Source organism: Manis pentadactyla, chromosome 1, assembly GCF_030020395.1.
Source record: "Manis pentadactyla isolate mManPen7 chromosome 1, mManPen7.hap1, whole genome shotgun sequence".
NCBI classification, from domain to species: domain Eukaryota; kingdom Metazoa; phylum Chordata; class Mammalia; order Pholidota; family Manidae; genus Manis; species Manis pentadactyla.
Window position 1 is genome coordinate 26,971,911 of NC_080019.1, and position 25,584 is coordinate 26,997,494.

Here is a 25,584-nt window from a genome sequence, read left to right on the forward strand (position 1 = left end):
CAGATTTTCTCTCACAACATTTTTTTCAACATCAGTAGCTGTGTAAAAAATCTGGGAGGGTTAAGAGCAGTCCTCATATCTTCCCTTCTCAGGTCAGGATTTCCATGAGGAGAGCCTATCATAGGAAGAACGCTTTGTTCCACTCAGCCAAGTAGAATAGTTTTAGGCCTTCAGTAGCTTGCAATTTGTATAAACTGCCCAAAACTTAGTGTCTGCCATATTGGATTCCTTTTACATGGCAATAGCAGCCTCTAGAGGCAATCAGGGTGCACATATGTTTTCATCAAGAACTAGACGGATGTGAATATGACAGGTGTAATTTTGGGGAAGAAAACGAAAGCACTGTGCATGAAGGCAATTAAAAAGCAATCCAGATTCACCTAATTGAGGTGCCTATGGAAGCATCATCTGAACATTCATGCCCTAATGCTCATCTTCACTTTGGAGTCTTCAGACCCCACTCTTTACTCCCTAATTTTGCATCACACACCACTGTGCACATTCATTTGTGGTATGAACCATGAGCTGCTTAAATTCAGGGTCTATGACATGCAGATTTGTATCCAACCCCCTACCCTGCTCCCAGCCTGCTCCACATACAATGCATATGAAATTATAGGATGAATGAATGAATGAAAGGAGGAGGCAGAAAATTAAACCACAGTGCCATATGTACCCTGGTGGAATAAATCTTGAATATGAGCCCCCATGGAGTCACCTCATACTCACTCCAGTTTCTTCCTTAGTGGGTATTTTTGCTTCCTTAAATTGGCTTCTTTGAGACATTTAGGACCATAGTTCAATTCTGGCTTACCTTAGCAACTTCTTTTTTAATGCCTTCTTTTATGCCATGGAATTCTGAGACTGCTTTGTCTCCTTAACACGTTTAGCAATAATCACTAGTTATTGATAATTATTTGCTTGATGTATAAGTTTTTATTGCTGTCATAACAAATTACCACAAACTTAAGTGCTCAAGACAATACAAACGTATGATTCTATAGTATTGTAGGTCACATCCATTACAGGTCCCATTGGACTATAATCAGGGTGCCAGCAGGGCTCTGCTCCTTTTGTAGTCACTCAGGGATATTGTTTCTTTTGTTCATTGGGTGTTGACAGTTTAATTCCATGCTGTTACAGGACTGAGGGCCCAGTTTCCTTGCTGTTTGTCAAATGGGGCTGCCCTAAGGTCCTAGAGACCTCGCTCCGGACCTTGCACATTGTCTCCTACATCTCAGGACCAGGCAGCAATTCCTTCTCATGTTACCATCTTTCTGACTGTCGTCATTGCACCTCTCTCTCACTATAGCCAGGCACGGTACTTGGGTTTAAAGGGCGCAGTCACTCATATGATTTGTGGGGCTCTTTGGGAAATCCAGCATAATCTTGGAGTTGGCAATTGAACTCAACATGGATAACCTGAATCACATCTGCAAAATCTCTTTTGCCATGGGAGGTTCCATGCATGAAAGGATTATGGTGTGGAAGTCTTTGGGGCACATTATTTTTGCATCCTACACCTGGAATATGCTAAGTACTTTATATACATTACTAAAGTTATCCTCATTTTGCTAGAAGAAATCAAATCTTAGAAAAGTTGGGAAAACTGGCTACATTGCTACAAAATGACAGTGTCAGGATTTAAATCCAAGTCGGCTTGATTCTGCAGCCACCTTACTATTAATGCCTACACCGCCACGTGCTATGTGTATATCCTAATATGTGCAACACACACACACACACTCACTGAACATATTATAAACTGTAACTTGAAAAGCCATGTGGGACAAAGTAAAAAGTATACTTCGCACCATTCCTTCTGCTGATCTTTAGACAAGTCAGCTTCGTATCCTGGTGAGTAATACAGGATAGTGGGAAATTTGGCATATTCTACATTAATGACAAGGCTGCAGGAATGGAAAATATTTTTGTGAAAATTTATTAGTTTTCTATGACTTCAGTTCCAAAGGTAATTATTTCACAGGTCAGCCATAAAGCTCTGCCTTGATTGGAGGCCACTGATGGGTATGAAGGAATTATACTACTTTAATTTCTAAAATATTATCTCACAAAGTAATATGTTTATATTTTACTATGCTTATAACTCTGATATAATTTTTAGATTAATAGTTCACTTTCTGGGTTGTAGTCTAAATAGAGGATAATAAGTGATCACTTGAGACATTCCATATTGTTTATCATACTATTCATTTACAGCTGCCCAAACACCTGTAAATATGCATATATTTGCTTTAGCCCACAACTGTGTTTCTTTTATCTGCATCAGGATTCTTTTTACATCCCACTTGTTTATCGTTCCTTAATATATATTAACTATTAATAGTCACAGATGTTTTTCTTAGTTATACTACTTCAGTTTCAAGTTCTCTGTGGTTCTTTCCTTAAAGATATCATGGTGCACCAACGGAAGGAGGTGCTGGGTGAATGTTTGCTCAGCCAATTTGTTCAGTAAGCTCAGATTTGAGCCTTGCTTTTTCAAAGTCAGTTGCCAATATGGAAGCATTATTTTTTCATCCCACTTCTTCTTTGTTGCAGAACCTCGATGCCCTGCACGACCACCTTGCTACTATCTACCCAGGTATGCGCGCACCTTCCTTTAGATGCACTGATGCAGAAAAGGGCAAAGGCCTCATTCTGCACTACTATTCGGAGAGAGAAGGACTTCAGGATATTGTCATTGGAATCATCAAAACGGTAGCTCAACAAATACATGGCACTGAAATAGATATGAAGGTAATGATCAGTGATGGACACACTTCTGAATTCAGATGACATGTAGAGCATGAAGAAGATACTCTGTGCATTTGCCTTCAGTTTTATCTCTGATAGTAGATCTCATGAGAAGCATATATAAGCCATAACAGTGACAACACTAGCAGTCTTCTATATTTGGCCTTGGAATGCATTATGAAGGGTATTTTTTCCTTGTGGCAGCAGATTTTTCTTTCTAATTATACATTGCTTAAGGCAACATGAAATTTAGTTTGCATTCCCTGTGAACATGCACCAGCTGGGAAGCAGGAGGATGTGTGACTGGCTAAGCTGTGGCCTTCAGAAAAAACCTATAAAGGGGACAGATTCTATGATAACATGAAATTAGCTAGTTTCATTGATCATTTTTTTCCTTGTAGACTTTTTTTCTTTTCTTGAAATATAGTTGGAATGTCTCACTTTGTGAACTAAAAGTTTTATTCTTTTTTTTTTTTTAAATAGATTACTTGGTGAAAGAAACCAGGTCTTATAATTGGAAAATTGTGTTGCTATTGATGATACACGCCCTTAGTTTTGAGTGATAATATCAGGGTACTGATACAGTAGCTGTGAAATAAAGAGAACCAGTGTTTTTCTGTATTTTTGACCCATATCGTCTCCCTGCCAGCTGCTTTCTGTGAGCTTGGCATGTTCAGCCTCAAGATCTGTTTTTCAGTGGCCCAAAGTTTGAGAAAAGTAGGAAGAGATTCTCTGTTTCAGCGTTCTTTCTTTATGGGTGCATCTTAGATATCAGTGTTCTGTTCTAACACGTGTGAGCAGCCCAAACTCTAAGTATGGTGTTTTATATACTTGCCAATTTATGGATAAAAAATGGCAATGTATGTATGTCATTTTAAATGTGTATTCCTATCATTTCATTTCCCTCTGTTTGTAAATGTCATTTTTTAAATTATATTAAATAGTGCCACTTTGTCTAGTTTGTAGGTCATTCACTGTGCCTGGTGAGGGGCTGAGGCCACCAAAACAGGAGGGTGCTTTTCTCCCATTTCCACCGAAGAGCCCATATTGGCTAATATAGGACAGATACCAGATTTTCAATTTTACTGTGAATAATTATTCAGCCTTCCAATTTCACAAATCAGTGTCTAGAAATAGTTTTCTATTTCTATTTTAGACATGTAGAATATTTACATAAACTAATTTTTTAAAATTAACCCTCTAAATGCAGTTGTCCTAACCAGTTTCTTAGGTATTTAAGTTTATTAACTAAATTGAAATGCAGACAGTTAACACCATTTCCCGCCTTTCCCATCCAGGTTATTCAACAAAGAAATGAAGAATGTGATCATACTCAATTTTTAATTGAAGAAAAAGAGTCAAAGGAAGAGGATTTTTATGAAGATCTTGACAGATTTGAAGAAAATGGTACCCAGGAGTCACGCATCAGCCCATATACCTTCTGCAAAGCTTTTCCTTTTCACATAATATTTGACCGGCGCCTGGTGGTCACGCAGTGTGGCAATGCCATATACCGAGTGCTTCCCCAGGTAAAACGACATCACACTTTTTGGGGGCCTGAGACAAAGAGCCATATAGATGCTGTTGTTACCTGTGGCCACTCATTCACTCAATCCTTTGACTATATTTCAGGTAATGTGCAGCACATATATCACATGAGTTGTTTAAATAGGAGCTGAATTTAGGCAGACTGTCCCTAGGACAGCTATTCATTGTTTTCTATTTTAATCACAGGGCAGTGGGACAATCATGGGGAAATGATAAACTTGTTTTAATGAAAAAATGGGTATCTTTCTAATAAAAATCATCTTTCATTTATTCATTCATTGAATTAATATTCACTGGATATCTACTATCTGAAAATAGCTTTCAAAATTAATCATTGATATTTTCAGGGAAAAGAAGGGAATTTTAAAGAAACATTAAAAGAAAAGATGATAGAGATTATCATGGGTTTCATAGGAAAGGCATCCAAGGGGTGTTGCTGAGAATCTACATTTGACTTGCATTATTCAGAACCAGTTGTTAAATCCTTTCTACTTACTCTTTTCTCTCATCTACTGACTTTGGAATTGGACATGGCATGTGTCTAGAGGTATTTTTTCCTTATAGTTAAAGAGATTTAAAAGTCTAGGATTAGCCGAAATGGGATCTTTCATAAACCTGGAAATATGGAGGTAGGAAAATGTACAGCCGGGGCTCTCTTGCTAGCTCTGCTCTCCCTCGTAAGACTTTAAGTATGTTGCTTGCCTCTCCATGCCTCTTTCTTTCATTATAGAAGACAGAGATCTAATAAAGAACATTTAGTCCAACACTTGGTCCATTGTAAGCAATCATTAACACTTGCTTGTTTTTATTACTAGCCATCTCTTCATAAACTGTGTTTGCTGGTCGTTATTCAAATGTCATTACAAGCTGTACGCATTGGATAAATTTGCATTCTTTAAAAATGCTTCCCTTATTTATTTTAGCTTATATCAGAATTCATATTAGGTCTTATGTTTATGCAATTTGCTTGGTGCCCATTTAACCACTGAGTTGACTTGGTTAAGATAGAGTCTATAGTTGAGGCAACTTTCTTATAAAATAATTACGATTTTTATTTTTAAGTATTATTGAGTTGTTTTGCCTAATATTGAATCATGAAAATTATTTTGACTAATGAAGCATTCTTTTCATCTGCATGTTAGCTCCAGCCTGGGAATTGCAGCCTTTTGTCTGTCTTCTCTCTGGTTCGTCCTCATATTGACATTAGTTTCCATGGGATCCTTTCGCACATCAATACGGTTTTTGTATTGAGAAGCAAGGTAATCAAGATATTATTTCATTAAGTGTGAGCAAGTAAGGAATGTTATAAATGAGAAGTGTTCTGGAGGAAAGAAACAGCTATTATAACACCTATGATATGAAGAAGGTGTAGAGAGGTCTGAATGAAACCTCAGAGGGAGTCCAGTCCTAGAGTATACCTTTCATCCTTCCTCCTGCCCTCCCAATGGTCTCACCTACCCACACTTGACGTATTTGGAGATAACCACTTCCAGCATCTCTGTATGTGCAGGCGTGGGCAGTGAATGGAGAGGTGTGGGCAGTGGAGAGGCTTGGCTTATTCACTGCAAGAGCCTGTTGTTAATATGCTGTGGTCATACTGGGACATCCAGAAATAGGGTTCACAAAGGCTTTGAATAAATATGTGAACAGTGGCACAGCTACTAATCTTTTTGGGTTCAAAGGAAATAATTCACTTTACTGCAGTGTTTAAGGTAGCCACTTTGGTTATTACCTGGCAGAACTCTGGTGAGATGCCCTCCTCTTCTAACTGGTGCCCTGTTCTCCCTTATGGTGGTGGGAAATGAGGTGTGTATGTCCTTCTTTTTGCTTAATTATTAGGCAGGGAGAGAGGCACTGGTTAATGGTTATGTCTTGCCTTTTCAAGGAAGGATTGTTGGATGTAGAGAAATTAGAATGTGAGGATGAACTGACTGAGACTGAGATCAGCTGCTTACGTCTCAAGGGTCAGATGATCTACTTACCTGAAGCAGATAGCATACTATTTCTGTGTTCACCAAGGTAATGATTTTTAGATTAATTATAATGGCTATAAGTACCCATCTTTAGCTAACAAAGGAATTTAATAACACTTTATTCAATTATGTCTACCTATTCTGAAGTGTAATTCGATTTTATAACCCTTGGTATACACTTCTCTATAACAAGGGTCATTTAATCTACCATTTATAATAAACTCAAAAGAAATCATGTATTCTGTTTTATTAGCCACATCTTGATCAATTTGCTAAATGTTTATGCTGTTTGATCCCAGGACACATAATCTGCTAAGAGCTAATTTTATAGCTTTGTGCCTTCCAAAGAGGTGTCATGTAGAAAAGAAATTCTGTAAAGCATTTAATATGGTGGAGTAAATACACGGGCATATTCGGCACTAAGAAATTACTTTTCCAGTTATTTCTGGATTTGAACTGTTTTATATTGAAAATACTTAGCTACTTTAATTGGGATACACTGTTCAAAGTGTACTATTAAATTGAAATTTATGTAAATTACTTTATCTGTAATAAACATGAGAGGAAAGTAAAACTGTAGGTTGGTGTTTTCCTAATTTGACAAAGTATTAACTAAAAGATGGATGAGAATGCAGAATAAGAAAAATGCATCTAAGTTTACCCTAGAACAGGAGAAAAAAGATAACTGTGGAACTTGTTTTATGTGATAGTTTGTGTATTTACAACTTTCTATAACCAAAATATATGCACTTTACTTAGTAACACTCTCAAGAAAGCATCATTTGGTGAGCTTATTGGTTAAAAATTTGAAGTCTGCCATGATTACTTTTAATTTAAAGATACTGCTTTAAAATTTCTGAAAAATCTAATGAACTTTGTAACAACTTCTTTTAATAATAATACAGTATTAAAGACTATATAACATAGTGATCATATTTTTCCTGAGAATATATATCATGAAAATAAGGGACAAAATCTTGGAATATAAACTCTTTCTATGTTTTTTATTAATAACCTACATCAGTCTAACTATATCTTCATCATTTGCTGTCCATAAGTTCTCCTTTTTTTCTTTCTCTTTCCAAGTTGAGCTTCAGTAGAATGACAGCTTCTCAACAGGGACAATTTCTGCCTGTGGAGATAAAGGTTTCTTTGGAAACAGAAACAGAAGATTTGAAATCTGTTGTTAATAATCATATGCAAAAATTGGTCATGTGGTGACACATTCACAGATTGTCATATGGTACCTGTCCATGAGTGTAGAAAGATTTTTACACACATTAAATAAAAGGGGAGATTAAAATTAAAAGCAGTTTTACTTGAAAAATAAATAATTCCAAGATGATTACATTTAAATATAGAAAAAAAAGTTTATAGTTCATGAAAATCATTAATTTTTAGGAAAATTGGACTTACAATTTAAGTTTTTTTAACTCATATGAGCATTTTTAACCATTTTTATTGAAAGCTTATAATCTTTTTTTTCCTCTGGCTTGTCGGCATATCTTGTATGGCAGAGGAGGGCCTCGTTCAGATAGTTCTGTTCCTCAAATGAGCTTTAACTTACAGATCTATCTTAACAAAATGTAAAGAGACCATGTGCTTCATCAGTAAACAAACTCTTTGATCACTTTATTTTTCTATATTGGCATGCTAATTTTTTACTTTGATTTATGGACATTTCTGCTGAGAATATATTACAGAGAGATTGTTTTATTAACCCAGAATTTTTCAGTAAAATCAGAACTCAATTATGTTATCTTAGAGAAGTTATTATTGTGCATGCCCAGCAGTAATTACTTTTCATTTAGAGAATTCAAACCAATAATATAACATGAAGATGTTTTAGCCAAAGAATAAATTTTTAGAAAGCAGTCAACTTGTCACATCCCAGATCTTCACTGGACCAATTAATGTTTCAAGTAAATGAGAAAAGTTAGTCCAAGAAATAAGAGTGATGGAAGAAATTAGAACCAGAATTAAGAATAGCACATAAAATGCATGTCAGAAAGTCATAAATACATAAAATACATGTTGAAGATGGTTCATAAATCTGTTTGTAAACTTTCAATCATTGTATCTAAAAGGGAAAAGCAACTAGTTATAAAAGTAAAAAAATCCATAAGGCAAAAATGAGCTAGTTTCTCAAAAGAAGCACTATTATCCCTAGTCAAGAGAGTAAAGACAAATTTTTCTTCATCTCTTGCTAATGAGGAAAAATGTAATAATAAATAACAACCTTGCACTAAATACTGGAGCAGATTTCAAAGGGCAATTTCTGCAGTATCCTTCAATTTAGGCTGATGGCCTAAATCGTGCCATTTGGCAAAAATGCATTTCCAGTTCACTGTTCTTTGACAGATTTTTAGGTATCTAAAAGTAAGAAATCCTGTTCTTCGTGCAATACTCAAGTTTTTGTCTGTAGCCTGAGTGTTTTTAGGAGAGGGCAGGTGATCCTCCTGGAGGACACCCAGTGCTGGTGTTGTCATGTGGACAAGGAGAGCCTGATGTTGCTCGTTTCTCTGCATAACAGTGTGATGAACCTGGACGACCTGACAAGGAGAGGGCTGTATCTGAGTGACATCCCTCTGCATGATGCCACACGGGATCTCGTTCTTTTGGGAGAACAATTCAGAGAGGAGTACAAACTGACCCAAGAACTGGAAATCCTCACAGACAGGCTGCAGCTCACCTTAAGAGCTCTGGAAGATGAAAAGAAAAAGACGGATACGTAAGAATGCTAACTTTGTGGTTAAGGAAAGGCAAGGGATACTGTGACTCTACCGTAGTTAGGAATGGGAACTAGGCTAAAAAGGCAGGGAACCTGTTGCAGCTCTGAAGCAGTGAATAAAATCTTCCCCATCATTTAAAAAGAAGTTCTGTACACAGAAATAAATCAGTCTTAATGGTAGTTGGGAATATGCTTTCAATTTTTACAAACCAGCTTGAAAGAAAATATGCCAAGACATCTCTCTGACAACTGTTAGACTAATTCAAGTGTATATTTAAACTCCAACCATCCATTTATTCCTTCCTTCGTAGGAGAGATGCACTGAGCATCCTCTATGTGATGGGGGCTGGCCAGGGGCTGAGGGTCACACTCAGCTTAGAATTGGCCATTGCATTTTAAAAGATTTCTTTTTTTTTTTTTGGACTCTGAATTATTTAAGGGTTTGGCAGATAAGAATCTGACAGATTGTAATGTCATCTGTAATGATATGTGTTAACAAACATCAAAATGTAAAACCATTGGTTTTCTATAAATAGTGGATTGAATTATGAAATATTGGGGAAGTAACATTAAAGATAGTACTTTGTTTTCATACTTGTTAAATTTGTTCAAAAAAATACACATCCTGTATACCACTTGGCCTGGCTTGCATATATTAATGAAAAGCACTAAATCAGTAACATTCATAAAATATTTCAACCCAGGTCTTTTGTGTTCATTTGTAACGTTTATACAAACTATCTTGTTGGAGAATTGAATTGAATTTCCTTACTCCCCTAAGAATTATTTCACTACATGAACACCTAGGACACTCGTAATAGCATCACTTTCTATACTTTTCTTGCACTGATACATGTATAGTTGCCCAGGTGGATGCTGTGTCCACACAGAAACACATCTGTGAATTATTTATTAATAGTATCGATAAAATCAACAATGCCATTTACATGTCTTGTCTTTATCCATTGCTTCTTAAGACAAGTGAAGGAGGAGATTCTTGACTTTCATATAATGAAGCTGAAAGCTGTGTTTAGTTTCTTTGAGAACACTCCACTTTCCTCGTGATTCTAAACTATCCAGATATTTTTCACATTTCAGAAAGTATATGGAGCAGGCAGCTCAAATTCATAACAACTCAAACTATATGTTTAATAGTATGTAGTATATCTTAATCCATGAAAAATAATTCATTTTAACAGAGCTTGGAAGATAGTACTTAGGACTAAAGTTCAAAGTGATAGGGGTTTATAAGTTTGAGTTACTGAGTACCCTGCTTTGGCTATTATATAAGGAAACCACCTAGGTTTCATATTTTGTAGATATTTGGTTTACAAGGTGATTTAATTATAAACCATTTAGTATTCATTGTCTTTGAAAGTGAGTTCTGTTGTTCATGTTTAATATGCAAATATAGCTTTAAAATATTTTATTAAATGGTCTGTGTTCAAAAGTTACAAATAAAAGACTGGAGAAATTCTACTAAATCTAGGAAAAATAATGAGCCCTTAGCTCCATTTCGCACATTTAACTTAGCCAGCATGCCCTCTGGCTCTAGGGAAGAAAAAGGGAAGGCGGCATCATTGGCTATTCTGAGTCCTCATGCCAAGAGCCCGTGGAGGGAGGAGATTCTTCAGGTGGGCTGGAATCTGGGCTGAGCTCCAGTGCTGCCTGTAATGGGAAAGAGATGTCCCCAGCCAGGCAACCTGGAAGATGGCCTGGAAGTCATTGCCTGACAGTAACGGATGTTCCCAGCAGTGTCTGTGCCGTAATGCAAAAGATACCTGCACAAAGCTTTGAGGACATCCATCCCAAATGGCATCGTTAAGTCTTTTGTAGAGATCTGGCTAGGAGGAGGGGAGTGGCCGGCAGCGTCTGTGATCTGGTGAACACAGCAAGGAAGACTGGCGGCGTCTTTGGACAGTGGGGAGAAAAGTCCGCCACGTTTCTGATTCTCCCCCCATGAGCCTGTCACCCCTCCTTCTGTTGTGCTTGCCACACCCGTCCCCTCAGCACCATCCCTATGGCCACTGTCTCAGTGTAGCCTACAGAAATAAAACCTTTCTTGTCTAGACCATTTTCCACCCATTTTATTGGATTCCTTCCACAGAAGAGTAAGGCATGCTGAGACTGGAGAGAAATCAGCTTCTTTTAATATTTCTTTACAAAGTCAAGATTAAGGTCTTATTCCCGAGAGATGTGTGCTCCTGGTATTGTGCTACACATACAGTGTTTTAAGTGCTGGTGATGACAGCTTTTTGCTGCCACTCATGATGGCAGTGTCAGAATGCAGGACTACTCTGGACTGACTGTAGTGTCTGACTACAAAGGACAGCTCTGACTTGCCATTGCCAGTCTTGTTTTGTCTGTTTGGCATATTCTGACTTGGTTTGAATTGGTTTGGATTTGGGGATGTTGTATATGATTAAAACAAATTATTTACACTGTCTATACTAACAAACATGGTTAATAAGGGGTGTCTTATTAGAATCCAGGCCTTTACAGTGCCAGCGACATTGAAGTTCTCTGAAGTGGGCAGGGGAAGCACGAAAGCTTTTCCCAGAACTTCTTACTACGGCTTTTTCCTGATCCCGCTGAACAGGTTGTTGTATTCTGTTCTTCCTCCATCTGTGGCCAATGAGCTGAGACACAAGCGTCCAGTGCCTGCCAAGAGATACGACAACGTGACCATCCTCTTCAGTGGTATTGTAGGCTTCAACGCTTTCTGCAGCAAGCACGCATCCGGAGAGGGGGCCATGAAGATCGTCAACCTTCTCAATGACCTCTACACCAGATTTGACACACTGACTGATTCCCGGAAAAATCCGTTTGTTTATAAGGCAAGTTCAGATCTTATCCTAACGCAGTTCTATTCAGTCTGAATTTTCAGATCCTGCCTTCCAGAGGCATTGCAATCCCAGCTCCCTGGCTATAGTCCTGCAGCCTTGGGACACTAAGCCTCATGTATCCACTATTTACCATTTTCTTGAATAATCTGATTTTAAAACTTACTATTCCTTGTAACTGAAACGAAAGGAGCAGATCATTCTCTAGCTAAAATGAAATGTTCAGCAGCATATTTGCATTTACATCAATAGGTCTGAACAGGTTGTTAGCTGCATGTAACATAAACATAACATTCATTTTAGTGCTTTGCAGGAGACATTGCTACAAATATAAATGCACTGCACAGTAAGGAAGTCATAGACCATGAGAAGGTTACTGCAGACTCAGATTTGCTTTAGATAATATCAACTAGAAGAGAAACATTTATAAGGCATTTTTGCCACTTGTTTCAATTAGAAATGCATGTAGTACTGGAAAAAATGCAGTCAGTGGAATATTGCTTCATAAAGGCAAGAATGTTAACTACACCATCTCTTAGGTACCTGGAACAGTATAAGTGCCACAAGGACTATTTTATATTCATTTTCTAAGGTACAATATAACAACACTTGGTGAGCATATCATAAAATAAATGTTAGTGATCATAATAAATCATTGAACTGCATAATAAATCATTGAACATGTCATCAGACCATCACTGTTTTAGGGGGAAACAAGGTAGTGAATTGTTTTACTGAGTTATATGGGTGTCCAGGTGAGACACCAGGAACTGCTGTAAGAAAAATAATGCTGTGTCTGTGCGCCTGCATCTGATCAAAGCCCTAAAGTGCCATGTACATATCAAATAATTACAAGGTTGCATTTGTTGGAATTGAACATATTCGAATTTAAAGAGAATCAAAGGGGAAAAAAGCTTAAAGTTATTAATAGCCTTGGAAAAGCACTTTTCATATAAGGGTGTCCAATGAAACAATCATGTTTATGCCAACCAACGAACATCTAAACGTCTGTGCTCTGTTAGGTGGAGACTGTTGGTGATAAGTACATGACAGTGAGTGGCTTACCAGAGCCGTGCGTCCACCATGCACGATCCATTTGCCACCTGGCCTTGGACATGATGGAAATTGCTGGCCAGGTTCAAGTAGATGGTGAATCTGTTCAGGTTAGTAAATAAAATAGATATTGTAATAGTAGTTGTAGACCTTTGTGGACAAAACTGATTCATTTTCTTGACCAGGAAATCATTAATTATGTACAAAGAAGGACATCTTGACAACACAGACTGTAATATTTTATTGACTCACTGTATTGTTTTTTTCATAAGGATGGGAAATCGGTCCACCTGTTTGAAATTACCTAGTCTGTTCTCTGTACTGAAGCTGTGAAGATGAGATAAAACCTCCTATCCCTTTTGATTTATTTTTTACAGTCTCTTTCCTGTCTCTCCAATCTCATGTAAGTTGCCAGATTCACATCTTCAAAGTCTTCAGACTTTAGAAAAAGAATGTTTCTCTTGGAGGACAGATTTTTCCAAGGTTTTTTATTTTTTCTATAATATACTTGGAGTTCTTCTAGAGAATTCTTATGATGTTTTATATGACAACTCTACATTTTTCTACAAAATAAAGTAAGCACAAATTAGCTTGTTAGTGATTGAAGTTATTGAAACAAAGCTTTGATTTCTGCAGATAACAATAGGGATACACACTGGAGAGGTAGTTACTGGTGTCATAGGACAGAGGATGCCTCGATATTGTCTTTTTGGAAATACTGTCAACCTCACAAGCAGAACAGAAACCACAGGAGAAAAGGGAAAAATAAATGTGTCTGAATATACGTACAGGTAAGAGAACATGTCTTGGTATTTGCTGATTTGCAAGAAAAATGTCCCTTTGCATGTGGTATTACTCTCCTAGTGATGATGTTACCTTTAAGCAGTATTGCCTCTACTGTAAGGATTGTTGGGTTTTTTTTGAGAATGTCGTGTCATTATTTCCACTTTTAGTGATTCCATACCATCTTAGGAATTCCAGAGATAATTATTGCTACTAAAACCTTGAGTTACCTTTAAATACTCACTGTCTTGATTTATACCTTTGGTACATGTCACTTTCTCCATACAACCATACTCCATACTTCTCTTCCTATTTCCTGTCCCCTGCCTTTTAGATGTCTTATGACACCAGAAAATTCAGATCCACAATTCCATCTGGAGCACAGAGGCCCAGTGTCCATGAAGGGCAAAAAAGAGCCGATGCAAGTTTGGTTTCTATCCAGGAGGAACACAGGAACTGAGGTATGACTCATCAGAGCATAATTCTGTTTTTTAAGACAGAGTATAAATATAGGGAGCGACATCATAATTGCTGAAAGTATGTTTCATTTCAAAAGAATTCCTGCTTATAGAAATGAACTCTTAAGTAAAGCAGTGGAAATACTGAAACACTAATGAGCCGGTTAGAACAATAAACACTTAGGGGATATTTAATGGTTACCAGCTTTTGTCCTCTAATGAAATGAAAACCAAAAACACTAGATGAAGAAGACATGTTTCTGTTCCTCTGTGATCGGGTTCAGAAACGACTGAGGTGAGTGGGCTGTGCGGGAGCCCCTCGTCTCTTCCCTCAGCTCCCTAAGCTGTTGTGAGATCACCGTCATGGCCAAGTCAGGCGTGCAGTTCACAGAGGCTTCACCATGAAGCTTCAGATCCTTCTAAGGGCCAAGCCAGCTCCCTGTGGAGTATTTGGAGACCTTTTGGCATCCTAGTCCCTCCCGTGTTTTCCTAGAGAGAAGAGGAATTCATAATTTTCCAGAATTTCAGTGATTTTATAGGGAAGCTTTAGGTTCATGTGAGCATAGGCTTGTTCTCAGCCCGAAGCCATGTGCCAGAGTTGGACCTTGGCCCTGGCGCACACTGGGGTCAGACCCAGCCTTTCCCTGCTCATGCTGTGCTGTGTCAGAAGCAAGTCTCATCCTTTGTTCCCCTGTTGATGTGCTGGTTTGTTGCAGTGGTGAGACTACGTGATTATATTTCTTTTTCTGTTTATATACATTCTCTAAAAAATGCTTTTAGTGTGTAAGTCCTAAAAGGAATGGGATGACAAGTTTCAGAAAATGTATCTTAATCTTCTTTCTGCTGTTTTTACTTTAAAAAAATTTACTCGTGGTGTTGGCATACTTACTGATAAATTAAACTATTGCTCCGATGTTGCACATCTTAGTTGGGTGGCCCTGTTTTTTCCCGGATTATGGTCACAAAATGACTTAGAAAAACTGTAGAAGTAAATGCAGCTCATACTTTCATAAAAATAAAGAAGATGTTTTAAGGGGTACTGCAAGCTTTAATATTAGTGACAATTAATCCCCTGTTTATCCCACTTTCTAAAGGAAACAAAGCAGGACGAGAGCTGAATCTTGGCCTGCGGACGAGGAGGACAGCAGAGCATCCCTGACACAGGTCACGCCAGCGAGCAGTTACTCCCTGTGGATATAGGTTTTGCTTTGTCCTTTTCGGTTAGCCCAAGCCTTTCTCTGGGTATATCTTTCTTGATTCATTATTCAACTTTGGCTCTGCTTCCAGTTAGTTTCAAAGTGTGATGGATTATCTAAAGTTTGGTTTTAGATGTGGATGATGTGAGCTTCATTTGTCTTAAAATCTGCTACAAGCATTACCTAATGTGGTAATTTGCAAGTAGTAGGCACCCAATCAATATTTGTTGAATTTAATTAAATGAAACTGAACAGTATTTGGCCATGCATAGGTATGCCATGGTTTACCAAATCTGTTTATTGCTCCATAGGTATATATATATATATATATATATATATATATATATATATATATATGATATAACAAAGTTTATACCATGTTGGTGTGCATCATTTGCTAAAGGAATGAACTCTGAGTTTTAGGGAAAAAATGCAATTTATTTTCCGACTCCTAAAGTAAGTATTAATATACCATGCTAAGAAGATAGGGACTATTTCGGATTATGCTCATTTCCTTTCAGAAATATGGAATATACTTTTCTGTTATTAAAACATTTGGTTGCTTATTCATATCATGTGACAACTACAGTTCCTCTAAAATGCTATCATTTGTATTGTATTCCTTGTGCTAAATATCATTAACTGCACGCAGCTGTTACAGAAAGCTGTGTTGGTTCACTATGAGCTGTCACATTAGCTTGGGATAAATGTTGGGGGCTCTGACCACATCCAAGAATAAAGCTGGAAAACCTGCTGAAATACTCCCATTAGTCAGAGCCATTCCTGGCCTTTTATTTCCAGAAATTCGCTGCTTTTTCTTAGCTTAGGAGAATGTGATTATATCCAGGGTATCAGGTTCAGAAAAGTTACTTTAATTTTACGTAGAATGCATTTCTATAGGAATGATTGTCCTGTTGTTCTTAAATATCTCTGATAATTTATTAATATCTTATCTTTATAAAATACAGTGCAACTACTTTCGTGTAAAAATGTTTGTCTTTAAATTTAGTATTTCGTATCAGCACATTGATATATATGTATAAATGATCCATGTTAATGTAGAAGAGTATCTGCAATAAATTATTTTTTCCACTTGTCTCTAGACAAATTTTTATTTCAATAAAAATGATATTAATGTTTTTATTGGACATTGTATTAATGTTATTTTTGTGAATACATTTTATAGTCTTACCTGTTAGAAGCGTTAAACTGACTTTGAGTCACAGGTGTTACAAAGTTGAATGGCCCATGTTAGATGGGCATACTCTCAAATGCTGTTTTTCTTTAGTATCAACAAAGTGCCAGAAACAAGACTAGACCTGGAGGGGGTGGATGCTCAGGTCAGTATGAAATGACATCAGTCAGCTGACTGTCTTTTCGGGGTGAAAAACATGTATAAAAATGTCAAAATATGTGGTATTTGTAGTGATAAACCATTCTCAAGATACAGAAAGAATACTTAGAAAAAGAGAGACAAGAGGACAGGATGGGGTGGAAATAGGAGGAGGCAGTTGGGTTTTTTTGATGGTCTAGTTCAAAGATGAATTACTGCAATGGAAGTAAAGATTGACATCTCTCCTAGTGGCCTACACTTCTTGTCTCTAGTTTATTTAATCCTCACATGCAGGATATGTTTTGTGCATGGCATTTGCTTTGCCTAAAGTTATTTGCTAATTTCTGAATTCAGTGAACACTAATCAGTCGCTCTGTTACATTGGTGCTGGTGACTGCTTTGTAGGTTTGTTTTTATTCTCTTGTAATTGTTTCTGTGAAATTATTTCTCAACACTTTTTGTAAGAATTTTAAAACATAAAGAAAATTTAAAGGAATTGTACAAGGGAACAGACATACACCCACCGCTAGATTGTACAATTATTAAAAATTCACTTTATTTCTGACAATTACTTCTTAATCCATTTTCTAGCTTTCTGTAGTCTACTAGGAATGTATTTTTGAGATATAATTTAGACACTATAAAATTCACTCTTTATAGTGTACAGTTTGGTGGTTTTAGTATATTCACAAGGTTGTACAACCATCTAATCCCAGAATATTTTCATTACACCAAAAAGACACCCTGTAACCATTAGCAGTCACTCCCAATTAACTGCTTCCCTCAGGCCCTGGAAACCACTAACCTAGTTTCTGTCTGAGGGTTTGCTTATTTTAGGCATTTCATATAAATGAAATCATACAATATGTGGTCTTTGTATCCAGCTTCTTTCACTTAGCATAATGTTTTCAGAGTTCATCCATGTGGTAGCATTTAGTCAGTATTTCATTACTTGTTATGGCTAAATAATACTTTTTATGTACATTTACCATGTTTTGTTTATCCATTTATAAACTGATAGAATTTGGGTTGTTTCCACTTTTTGGCTGTATGAATAATGCTGCTATGGGCATCCCTGTGCAAGATTTTGTATGCATATATGTTTTCACTTCTCTTGTGTGTGTAGCTAAGAGTTCAACTTCTGGGTCATGTGGAACTCTTTGTTTCACTTCGGGAGGCACTGCTGAACTGTTTTCCCAAGTGGCTGCACCATTTTCCTTTTTTACCAGTAATGTGTGAAGGTGGTGATTTTCAACATCCTTGCCAGTACTTGATATTATATGTCCATCTTTCTTGAAAATAACCATCCTGGTGGGTATGAAGTGGCATCTCATTGTGGTTTTGATTTGTATTTCCCTAATGACTAATTATATTGAACATCTTTTCATGCAGTGATTGGGCAGTTGTATGTCTTCTTTGGAGAAATGCCAATTCGTATTTGGCCCATTTTCAATTTATTTATTTAATTTTTAATTGCGAAGTTGTAAGAGTTCTTAAATTCTGGATACTAGACTCATCAGATACACGATTTGCAAATACTTTCACCTCATCTATGTGTTTTTTTGTTTGACTTTCTTGGTAGCTTACTTTGAAACTCAAAGGTTTTTAATTTTGATGAAGTCCCAATTTCTCTATTTTTTCTTTTGCTGCTTATTTTTCAGATATCATATCTAAGAAACCATTGCCTAATCCAATGTGACAAATATTTACACTTAATGTTTTATAGTTTTTAGGCTCTTACATTTAGGTCTTAGATCTGTTTTGAGTTAGTCTTTATATATGGTGGCCCTATGGGTCCAAATTCATTCTTCTGCTTGCAGATGTCCAGTTGTCCTAGCATTGTTTGTGAAGAGACTATTCTTCACTCATTGAATTGTCTTAGCACCCTTCTTGAAAATCAGTTAACCATAAATTCTGCTTTCAATTATCTTCCATTGATTTACATCCAGTCTTTGGATACTACTGCATAGTCTGGTTTATGTAGCTTTGTAGGAAGTTTTGAAATTGAGAAATATGAGTCCCCCAACTTTGTTCTCTACCAGCTTCTTAAGTATTGATGTTCCTCAAGATTCCTCCCTGATTTCCTTTAATGTTCTCAGTTGTTGAATCTATTACTGTTAATAATCATGGTAATAGCTGTTGCAACTTACTCTGTGCAAAATTTTATTTTCCCCACTTTTGTATGTTATTTCATCAACATCCTAACCTAAGAGTAAGTATGTTTTATTTTTTAATAAGCTATTGTATTTTGTCTGTTAACATCTCACTTAAGATTTTTGCATTCTTTTTTATGAGAAAGACTAGTCTGTAGTTTTATATATTTTGATGTCTAACATTTGCCTAAAATTTTTCTGGGATAGTTTAACATTTTCATTATCTGATCTTTAAAAGTTTGGAAAAAAAGTCCCTATGAAATTGTCTGGATTAGATTTGTGTGTGTGTGTGTGTGTGTGTGTGTGTGTGTGTGTGTGTGTGTGTGTGTAAAAGCTCTTTAATTATTTTCTATATTTCTTCTTTCTATGTTTCTTCTTTATAATTTCTTGGTAATTATCTCTTTAGACTTTTTAACTTTATTAGAGTTAACATTAGTAAGCTTTTTTTAAAAAGAAAATTATCCATTTCATTCAGATTTTTAAATGTATTTAACAGACACACAATACAAACCTGTGTAACATACAAAATTTTTTCTCACTTTTGAAGATTTCCCCTCAGTGTTTTCTCGTTTTTAGCTTAAACCTGTTGATTCGTGATTTCATGTTTGTATAGAACTGGTTCCTGGGTTGATTAATTAGTTTAACTATTTTCTATTTTCCAACTTTTTCATTTCTGCTTTAATTATTATTTGTCCTTTCTTCTTTTCTAATTTAGTTTTTCTTTGTCCAGCTTTTTGAGTTATATGCTTATTCTAAGAATTGAATATTACAAAATTCCCTCTGATAAAAGCATTTGAAAACATTTTGATATATCACGTTTTAGCTCTCATTTTTTTAGGAATACTCTGATTTTACTTGGTATTCTTTTATTCCAAGATTTGTTTAATCATGTGTTTTTAATTTCTTTTTTTTTTCCAGTTGTTGTGTCCTGATCAGTATAGATTCTATTCCTAGCAACTTATTTTATGGTTAGGTATTTATCCTGGAAAGGAGAACTTGTTGGTTATTTCCAGATATCATAGACCTATTGTCTTCAGACTTCACTCTAGTCTCCTTACACAGACTCAACTGCTTTCTGTACTGTTTTTTCTATAGAATGATGTCCCGGTTTTGGTTGCCACAGACTCACATTGGTCCACTGAGCTTTCTGGTATGTGTTTGTGGTATCTGGATTCTCCTGTTATCAGCACCATTAGTTCTCAGCACTATTTCTTCCTACATAGGTAACTGTACCACCCGATGATTTTAGCTCTCAGCAGTTCCCAATCTATAGATTTGAGGTATGTTTAAAATAACAATTAAATGATTTTAGTTTTGGTTTAGGCATCTCATCTGTGGGTTTCAGCTTGCAATTTTATTTGTCATGACTGTTTTACAGGAGATTCAAGAAGATTGAAAACTACTGTGGCACTGTAGATTTCCAGAATCCAGCATATATTTATTGAACATCTACTTGTGGCAGGCACTGTTCTCAGTGTTTGAGATGCATCAAAGAACAAAGCACCCCTACATGTGAAGAGCTTACTTCTGGTTTTTATATCTTGACTATTTTAAAAAATCTATTCTACTTCAGGCACTCACCATCTCTAACCTGAACAATTATAAGATTACTCCTTATAAATTTTTCTACTTCCCATGTTTCCCCTCTCCATTCCACACTCCTTGATTCCTGACTGAGTGATGTTTCACAAATCCAAATTACTTTCCTGCCTAAAATCACTTAACTTGGTATTCATTGTCTCCACATCTCAGTAAGGCGTACAAAACTGTCACCTTTACCAGCCTCATCTGTTAATTCCTACCCATAGAATTTTACTCTGCCCTGGAATACCCTGTACCCTTCCTTACTCTGCTGGCAAACTCCTCCTATTCTCTCTGGGACTCAGTTCAATATCCTCTCATTGCAGATTTCCCAAGCAAATGTAGTTCTTCCTTACCTCATTGTTCCACATACTTACGATGGTGAGCACATTATCTGCTTATATATCAGCTTCCTTACTAGGCTTTGGATTTCTTAAGGCTAAAGGGTTCCATTTTCCCTAGATTTATCCCTTGAACCTGCCACAAAATGGGCATTAATGATTTGTTGACTAAAGAATCAAGAAAGCAGTCTTTTCAAGTGATGGGGCTAGAAACCAGATATGAAGGGAATAAGAAATGAGATTGAAAGAAGAGATGAGGGAAAAAAATACTTTATAAAGTGACATCCAATACGTGCTTGGAGGAAATCGTGCTGTCATTGGTGTAGGGGCTGATTGAGAATGAGAAGAACCTGGACTGAGAATGGAATTTAGGGCCACACATGGTTTGTGTATAAACCTGCTTTAAAGTGATCAAAGGACAGAAGACTGAAGAGAGATCAAAGTTCAAAGTGCATCAGAGCTCGAGGAGATGAGAAGGTAGGAGCCTGGGGCTCTGCTTTGATTGGTGGGTAATGATGGTACTATTACATTGGATGGAGGACAGAGAAGAGTAACTGTGTTTAGGGGAAAAGATAGTAAGAATAGTATTAGATGTATAAATGAGCTTGAAATTCTTGTGAATGTATCTAGAAGATATAATTATTCTCTCCAGGTGACAATATGTGTGTAAAGAGAATAGACCATTATTTTGTTTTAAGTTGGGCGAACCTAGTTTTGAGTTTCCAAACATTGTGTTACTAGCTCTAAGCAGATATATAGGCTTGCCTTTTCAGAACTATTAGAAAGATAATCTAAGAAATGCAGGTATGTGAATTCTCAGAAAAGCTAATTCATGGACAGCACAAGTCTTGAGAAGACTAGTGGGTCAACAAGGAAAACCAGTGAATGCATTTTAACTTTGCAGACTACTGAACAAATTAGAACCAAATGTTATGAAAGGATAACAGTTTGTCAGTTTGAAGATACATATGCATATACATGTTTTTACACTTTTGCAGTAGAATACTGTTTCTACACACACTCATACACACACATACAAATATATTTCAGAATTAATACATCATTTAATTTGCTTTAAATGTGTGATGACTCACCAAATGACATGTTCTATTTTCTTTGTCATTGAAGGGTGTGACATTGTGATTTATAATAATATATATTTGATCTTTATCACTGCTTCTGGCACAGAGCTCCTAAAACCCTTGGAATTCGCTGAGTGACAAAAGTGTCTTTTGTTAGGTTAATGAGGTGTCTTTGGGAAATACCCAAGGATGGGGGCTGCTTGCCTGATGAGCAAACCCTATGACTGAAGGACTGGGGCTTTGAGACCCACTCCTGACCTCTGACCTCTGGAGATGGAGTTGGGACTAATCACCAATGGCCCTTGATCAATTACAGCTTTGTAACGGAGCCACCGCAGAATCCCAAACGACAGGGTTTGGGGAGCTTCTGGACTGGTGCACGTGCAGAGACAGAGGGAGAGTAGTGCACTGGGAGAGAACGTGGAAATCCCACCTCCCCCCACACCTTGCCCTATGCATCTCTTACATCTGGCTATTCCTATATCCTTTTATAATAAACTGGTGATCTAGTAAGTAAAATGTTTCTCTGAGTTTATATGCCATTCTAGCAAATTAATAGACCCCAAATCGACAGTGTGAGAATCTTAAGTCAGAAGCACAGGTGACATCCTGGGCTTGAAATCAGCCAATGAGGTGGGCTGCAGTCTTGCAGGATTGAGTCCTGTGGATCCTGATGCTATCTCCAGGTGCATAGTGTCAGATGTAGTTGAATCATAGGACACCCAACTGGTGTCCTGAGAATTGATTTTTGGTGTGGGAAAAATAACCCCACATTGTAAATGGGTGCAGAATTCTTAAAGGGGAAAAAATAACTACTTGTCTGCTTATGCCTAAGTATGTTTCTCTTTTTGCCGTCCTCACTTAAATGGCTCTTAAAACCTCTAGAGGGCAGCAAAGAATCCTGTTTAGAATCTGGAACAGAATGGGAAAGGACATTAGGTTTTTTTCTCAGAAGTGCAGTTCACCATCTTGGCTCAAAACTGTCACTTCCTGTGTGCAATCTTGAATTCATTCCTTTCACCCTCCCCTAGGTCCAAAGGAATGTCATAAAAATAATTATTTTTATCCCATTGTGGCCATTTGTGTAGCATGAAATGTATTCACATTTTTCTTGTTCTGACATTTCAGAGGTATCAGACATATTCCCTGCTAATTCTGTAGGAATTGCATAAATTTTCTAAAACGGGCAATTTGTAATAGAAGCTATGGTTTTATACAGAATTACTCTTGGCAAACTAAGTTTCATTTAACTCATGTTTAAAGGTATCAAATACAAATAAAAGTGCTGTTTATTTACAAGGAAGAAATTAGAAAATCCCTTATTTTGCAGTAAGACAAAAACATTTAAATGATTCTTCCTTGCTACTTACTCCTACCACACTGGAGAGAGGAAATAGTATAGGGTAGATTAAAAAGTCAAACCAAAACAGAAAATATTGAACGAAGGGTCAAGAACCTAAATTTGGTTCCCTCAAGACCAGCCCTATGGACTTGACAAATCATTTAACATTTTTGGATTCAGTTTCCTAATCTGTAAAAGAGGAGCTGGACAATATGATACCAAAAGCTAATTCTTGCTCCTAAATTCCATCATTTCTTTGGTAAAAATTCCAATTTGGTGATGCTATGACTTTAGCCTGTCCCTCTCGGGAATACTTAGAAAATCTAAAGTCTTAACTTTTTCAGAGTCAAGGAATGTTAATTAGATCAACTGAGGGATTTAAAAAAAACTAATTTCTATGGAATAAACAAGCCCAAAGCAAACGCCTGGTGAAGACCCTTGTCTCCAAGCTGAAATCAGAATGACTAGATCCAGATTAGTGAACAAGAATATTAGTGTTCATATGTTATTAAGTAGTAATGTTTATAGTACTAAAAATTGGTTCAATATTTGCCTATGTTACCTAAGTTAAAATTCCTTAATAAAGAGTTGCATTTTTGATTCTCTAAAAAAATGGAAAACACATACCTCTATTTCAAGCAGTCATCCTGTTGAATAGAAAATAACCTTTTAAAAATTGAAGACAGGCAGTGTCAGGGAATGTTGCATATTGGTTTTTTTTTTTTAATTTTTGAGAGGGCACCTCTCATATTTATTGATCAAATGGTTGTTTACGACAATAAAATTCTGTATAGGGGACTCAATGCACAATCATTAATCCACCCCAAGCCTAATTCTCAACAGTCTCCAATCTTCTGAAGCATAACGAACAAGTTCTTACATGGAGAACAAATTCTTACATAGTGAATAAGTTCTTACATGGTGAACAGTACAAGGGCAGCCATCACAGAAACCTTCGGTTTTGCTCATGCATTATGAACTATAAACAATCAAGTCAGATATGATTATTCATTTGATTTTTATACTTGATTTATATGTGGATCCCACATTTCTCCCTTTATTATTATTATTATTATTATTATTATTATTTTAAATAAAATGCTGAAGTGGTAGGTAGATGCAAGATAAAGGTAGAAAACATAGTTTAGTGCTGTAAGAGGGCATATGTAGATGATCAGGTGTGTGCCTGTAGACTATGTGTTAATCCAAGCTGGACAAGGGCAATAAAACATCCACGGATGCAGAAGATTTCTCTCAAAACAGGGGGGTGAGGTTCTAAGCCTCACCTCTGTTGACCCCCAATTTCTCACCTGATGGCCCCCCTGCGACTGTGCCTGTCTTAGGTTGTTCCTCCCTTGAGGAATCTTACCCGTCTCTGGCTAACCAGCTGTCTTCCGGGGCCATACAGGGATGCATATAGGTTTTTTAATATTATTATTACTAATGAAATTTATTGCCCATTTGCATTAACTTAAAAACATTTCCCTTTAAAAGAAGAAATCCATAACAAAGACATGGAAATAACTTAAGTGTCCCTTAAGAATAAATAGGGAAAATATGATGTAACTATCAAGTGGAATATTATTCAACCTTTAAAAAAAGGAGATCTGCCATTGGTAACAACACAGATGGACTTTGAGGGCATTGAGTGAAATGAGCCCCCCAAATAAGCATGATCTCCCACTTATGTGTAGAATCTAAGAAAGCTGACCTCACAGAACCAGTAGAAGGGTGGTTACCAGGGGACAGGAGCTGGAGGAAATGGGGAAATGTTGGTCAACAGGCATAAACTTTCAGATTTATAAGAATAAGTTCTGGAGACCTCAAGTATAGCATAGCATGGTGACTATAGTTAATAACAATGATGTATCATATACTTAAAATTTGCTAAGATGATAAACCTTATGTGTCCTTACCACACACACACAAAACGTAAATATGTGAAGTGATACATATGTTAATAGCTTGATTATGGTAATGATGTCACAACATATACATATATCAAAACATCACATTGCATACCTCAAATATATGTGATTTTTATTTGTCATTCATATCTCAATAAAGCTGAAGAAAATGCTTTTATCAGCTAAAAATTAATTTCAAAAAATCCATAAATACTTGCCCTTCTGTGGCTTTCTGCATTGTGTTGATAAATTTCCATGATTAATTTAAACCCATGCATATAATATAGTCATAAAATTCGGGGCAACCCCAGCACAAAACCTAACATTGTGATGACACAGAGTTTCGAATGTATTAGTGCAGAGAACCTAACCCAAGGTATTTAAGTTATTTGTGTAAAAATCATACAATGTAAGGCACAGGCTGAGACAGCTGCAGATTCCTCTGCTCCTAGATGATTGGGACTCTGAAAGGGAGTGGTCAGGGAGGTCCACCAGGAGGAGGAAGG

At 36.6% G+C, this 25,584-nt stretch overlaps 1 protein-coding gene across 3 annotated transcripts in view; it reads left to right on the forward strand.

Moving 5' to 3' along the window:
• The window catches only part of GUCY1B1 (guanylate cyclase 1 soluble subunit beta 1), a 58,617-nt gene extending 36,265 nt beyond the window's left edge, over window positions 1–22,352 (forward strand). Inside the window, exons 5-14 of one of the 3 annotated variants that reach the window (XM_057496973.1) lie at window positions 2,560–2,602; window positions 4,053–4,283; window positions 5,445–5,561; window positions 6,188–6,321; window positions 8,809–9,006; window positions 11,606–11,843; window positions 12,872–13,012; window positions 13,539–13,693; window positions 14,020–14,146; window positions 22,146–22,352. In XM_057496973.1, the coding sequence (XP_057352956.1) occupies window positions 2,560–2,602; window positions 4,053–4,283; window positions 5,445–5,561; window positions 6,188–6,321; window positions 8,809–9,006; window positions 11,606–11,843; window positions 12,872–13,012; window positions 13,539–13,693; window positions 14,020–14,146; window positions 22,146–22,334 (1,573 nt within the window). In that variant the 3' untranslated portion in view covers window positions 22,335–22,352. Of the gene's footprint in view, window positions 1–2,559; window positions 2,758–4,052; window positions 4,284–5,444; window positions 5,562–6,187; window positions 6,322–8,808; window positions 9,007–11,605; window positions 11,844–12,871; window positions 13,013–13,538; window positions 13,694–14,019; window positions 14,147–15,237; window positions 16,483–22,145 lie in introns of those variants that run through there. The other 2 variants (XM_057496969.1, XM_036887796.2) reach the window with 2 other exon arrangements.
• Window positions 22,353–25,584: the final 3,232 nt, after the last annotated feature.